The 4,789-nt window shown below is 44.5% G+C and overlaps 1 protein-coding gene across 1 annotated transcript; it reads left to right on the top strand.

Annotated features, from left to right (window-relative positions):
• Position 1: 1 nt before the first annotated feature.
• Positions 2-1,200, top strand: GPR27 (G protein-coupled receptor 27; the record flags this gene model as incomplete). The annotated part of the gene is made up of 1 exon (XM_014517463.2): positions 2-1,200. A coding segment is annotated over one exon (1,077 nt), but the record flags the coding sequence as incomplete, so codon positions are not given.
• Positions 1,201-4,789: the final 3,589 nt, after the last annotated feature.

The raw sequence follows: 4,789 nt of genomic DNA, 5'->3' as shown, positions 1-4,789 counted from the left end.
CGCGCCGGGCCTGAAGCTGGCCACGCTGGGGCTGATCCTGTGCGTGAGCCTGGCGGGCAACGTGCTGTTCGCTTGGCTCATCCTCAAGGACCGCCAGCTGCACCGCGCGCCCTACTACCTGCTGCTGGACCTGTGCCTGGCCGACGGGCTGCGCTCGCTGGCCTGCTTCCCCTTCGTCATGCTGTCCGTGCGCAGCGGGGCGGGCGCCTGGCCGCACGGGCCGCTCAGCTGCAAGGTGCTGGCCTTCCTGGCCGTGCTCTTCTGCTTCCACGCCGCCTTCCTGCTCTTCTGCGTGGGCGTCACGCGCTACATGGCCATCGCCCACCACCGCTTCTACGCCAAGCGCCTGACGGGCTGGACCTGCCTGGCCGTGGTGTGCATGGTGTGGACGCTGTCCATGGCCATGGCCTTCCCCCCCGTCTTCGACGTGGGCACCTACAAGTTCATCCGGGAGGAGGAGCAGTGCATCTTCGAGCACCGCTACGTCAAGGCCAACGACACGCTGGGCTTCATGCTCATGCTGGCCGCCGTCATCGCCGCCACCCACCTGGTCTACGGGAAGCTCCTCTTCTTCATCCACGGCCACCGCAAGATGAAGCCGGCCCAGCTGGTCCCGGCCATCAGCCAGAACTGGACTTTCCACGGGCCCGGCGCCACCGGGCAAGCGGCGGCCAACTGGACGGCCGGCTTCGGCAGGGGCCCCACGCCGCCCACCCTGGTGGGCATCCGGCAGGCCACGCACAGCCAGATCAAGCGGCTGCTGGTGCTGGAGGAGTTCAAGATGGAGAAGAGGCTCTGCAAGATGTTCTACATGATCACCTTGCTCTTCCTGCTCCTCTGGTCCCCCTACATCGTGGCCTGCTACCTGCGGGTCTTCATCAAGGCCAGCACCATCCCCCAGGTCTACCTGACCGCCTCGGTCTGGATGACGTTCGCCCAGGCTGGAGTCAACCCCTTCCTGTGCTTCATTTTCAACAAGGAGCTGCGGGTCTGCCTCCGAGCCCACTTCCCCTGCTGCCAAAGCATACAGAGCGCCCAGGGCACCATACTGTGTGATCTCAAGAGCTTTGGGATGTAGGGTGGCTTTTCTTTCCTTCTTTCTTCTTCTATTTATTTATTGGTTTACTTGTCTGTTTTTTAAAGGGTCGTTTTCCCTATTTCTGCATATGATCCTGGGAGAGCTGCCTGCGGGGACACTTTTCAAACCATCCCCCAACCCCCCACACCTTAAGCTGTACGAAGCTGTCTTATTTATTTTTCTATACTTTGCCTATGCTCTTTTCAAATCGCTGTCCACGGGGAGGCTCACATAAACAGACCACCCCCTCCGCCCCCCAACCTTAGGCTGTAAGAAGCTGTCTTTGTGTTTTGTGTGGTTTCTGAAAACAAAAACAGGGCTCCACGTTTCTGGTCTTGCTTCTGACATTTGTAGGTGTGATTCCAACAGATTTGGATATAAGGCCATGGTGATTTTTCTTTTTTTTTTTTTTTCTTTTCCTGTCTGTTTTGCTAAAGGCTTAACAATTTTATTCATCTAAGATTTGATAAAGGCCAAGACAAAATTTTATACTAAAGTTATTTTTTGATGACCTCAAGAGGTGTTGTTTTATTATTTGATTTAAGGGAAGAACAAGAAGACAAAATTCCTAATTATGATAAGAAGTCTGTTCTTGTTGGGAGCTACTGGGTTGTGACGTTCTCAAGTGATTGAAGTATTAAAGCAGTGACTTGACTTTTTTGCTTGAAATGCAAACACGGTCTAGAACTAATTTCAGTTTTCTTGTTGCACTACTCATTTGGTAATATTTGTGAAATTGTGTGGTTTTAAACTATCAACTTGATCAGCTATAGCAGTTTTTAAAACTAGATTGGAATTCATATTTTACTGACTTTATAGGAAGTTATCTACCAAACTGGGTAATACTTGTACATTTTGACTGTTCTTTAATAAAATATTGGAATTTTTTCCTGTATGAAATTGTTTCGGAATGGCAGAACAGTGCTTTGCTGACAAATAAGTTGTGTACATACAAGATTGCATGTCTCGTGTCTGAGTATAATTCACAGTTGAGGATGTCGTGGAGAAGCACAGAATTCTTATTTGCTGTTGGATCTCTTTTTAGGTACTTATACCAATAAAAATGACTAAAGCTATTTTTAAGAAGACTTAAGTTCATGATGGGTGACAGACTTAAATAGCACAATTCTTTTTCTGTCTGCTAAACCTAAATTTTCATTTAGAAAATTGCTCTTCTGATAATGATGAGATCACTGATTTCAGTTGGCAGAGCAGTTTCTTAACATGGTTACTTGATTAATAATGCACTCATTTGCAGGCTACACTCTTATCAGGAAGGTTATTTTTATGTTATTAATGAGCTAGGCTTCTTTTTATTTCATTATTGTTGCTTGGGCTGGAAAGATGTATGTGAAATATTTTAACTGAAGTTCTGGTCATGAGATTCTGAAATACGTAGTAGGATCCTATTTTAGCCACACCAAGAGTTAGATACTTCAAAGATACATAGTCAAGTATGTATCTCTTTGCCAAATATTTTATATCTATCTATCTATCTATCTATCAAGACATATCAAGATAGATATAGATAGATATAGATAGATAGATATATTATATATATATATATTGGGGAGAATTCATCCCACACTAACATTTTCTAAAATGTCACACGCATGCTGAAAGAGCTAAGGGGCTAAAGAAATGTTGGTAATGAGCTACAGGGACATTTACAGTATCCATCACCTGAGGAATATTTGTTGAGTTGCTGAAGAGATGGTTTCAGTACATTTTTAAACTGAACAGAAGAGACGACAAGTTTTTGGGTGATGGCTAAGACGACAGTCTGGGATACAAGTTTTTGGGTGATGGCTAAGATGACAGTCTGGGATTTGAGCAATGCATGGTGAAATCGTTTTTTTTCAAAGTAATTCAGATTTGAAAACCAAAAATGTTGGCCTCTCTGGGGCAGGGCGTGAGTCATGAGCTTTCTCCCCATCAGAGAAAGTTTGGAAAACAGGAAAAAACTCATTTAAACCATTGTCTTGCTTTTGCCAAAGTTTGAGTAAGGAACCTGGTACTGATTTGGGGATGTCAAAGCTTGCACAACAAAGTTAAACTTAATGAACATTCATAAGTCAGCAGTGGCACTGTGTGTGTGTAGGGGGAATTGGCAAGAACTTTTGATCATGGCAGAAGTTGTTTATGAGCACTATCTATGCCTCAATTCCTAGAGTACCAAGGAATATTAATTACAACACTTGTAACAATTAGCTACAGTTACCATTGTACCACATTACTCATCAATGGAGGCTTACATGCAGAAACATCCAAACCTTTATAGCAAATTGCCCTCTCTGCATACCATTTGTTTTACTGTGGATCTTTTGGAGGTTTACAGAATAACACTTATTTTTCAAAGTAAGAAATCTCCTGTAGAGACACAAGAATGTGCTAATTGGTGGTGTCTTCTAAGGGCACGCTGAGATTCCAAAACTGCAATCTACAAATTAATTTTTTACCTTTCCATAGCAACGGAAAGAAGAAATGAAACCACTGTTCTTGTTTCTCTGCTAGGTTTTAAGAAACAAACAGCAAGAGCAAAAAAAACCAACACCTAGCCCTTTTTGCAGAGGAAGGGATTGTGACATTTCCAAACTTCTAGGCTCAAGATTATGTGTGTTAATCTGGTGTTGAGATGGCCGCTAATTTAGCAAATATGCCGACCACCGCAAGAATCAGAATTTCCCTTCTTATGAGACTAAAGCAATATGAACAAGCCATAGTCGTTACTTGAATGGGGAGATAAAAAAAATCACCTTCAGGTTAATGTAATGATCTTCTTAAAATCTGGGAAGTCAAAGACAGCAGCACCAGGCCATAGGTGATATTTTCCCCATCAGAGAATGGGAAAATATCAGTGGAACAAAAGGCATGACCATTTCAGGGGCTGACATCCCATGAAGATGCACTGGGGTCGGTCATTGCTCATTGCAGAAAATGGAAATTTAGGTCCTGACTTTTAGTAACAGCAGGATCTGGCTCTGCTTCAGGAAATGCAAGGAAAAGTGCCAGTCACCAAATACATACAACTACACCTTCTTGCCATGCATGTGGGGAACTCAGTGCTGTCTGTGGCAATGCTGGTGTGGCTAGAGAATCGTTGGACCAGAACAAGGGGATGCTCACTTTGACTTATGCTTGAGGCACCTGCCCAGAGCAAACAGAGCCAGAATCTGCTCTCAGTCACGCTGGTGCAAAACGAAATTTGCTAATGCTAGTGGGATTATTCCTAGTGGATATCAGCTAGAATTTAAACCCAGCGCAATACTAAACACCGAAGCTAGATACAAGTGAAGGAAGCTGTATTGCATCTGCACCCACAAAGCCCACTTCATAAGCTACTGCTGGCAGATTCAGTCACTGTATACAGAAAGCAATTTTCAGGAAACGAGAGAACTGAAAAAGAACCAGAGAAACAATAAGATGAAGGATCTCTCAGAAACAGTAACAGGAGTGATAAGGTGTACTGAAGTCAGACGTATGAATCATATTCAGTAACAAATATAATCATGGGCTTCAGCACACTTTACAATGTTAACTCGGTTTTACAAAATCCTTTGGAGAGACCCCCCACTGCTTCTGGCCCTGGGGAAAAAAGTGCCATATGGGTTAAATGACCAAGATCACAGGGGAGGAAGCGTCAGAGAGAGGACTGAAGCCTCAGCTGTTCTGACTCCCACTCTCTTATGTCTAACTGCTGGACAATTTCTC

Source organism: Alligator sinensis, unplaced genomic scaffold (assembly GCF_000455745.1).
Source record: "Alligator sinensis unplaced genomic scaffold, ASM45574v1 scaffold121_1, whole genome shotgun sequence".
NCBI lineage: Eukaryota > Metazoa > Chordata > Crocodylia > Alligatoridae > Alligator > Alligator sinensis.
This window is presented reverse-complemented; position numbering and strand designations above follow the sequence as displayed.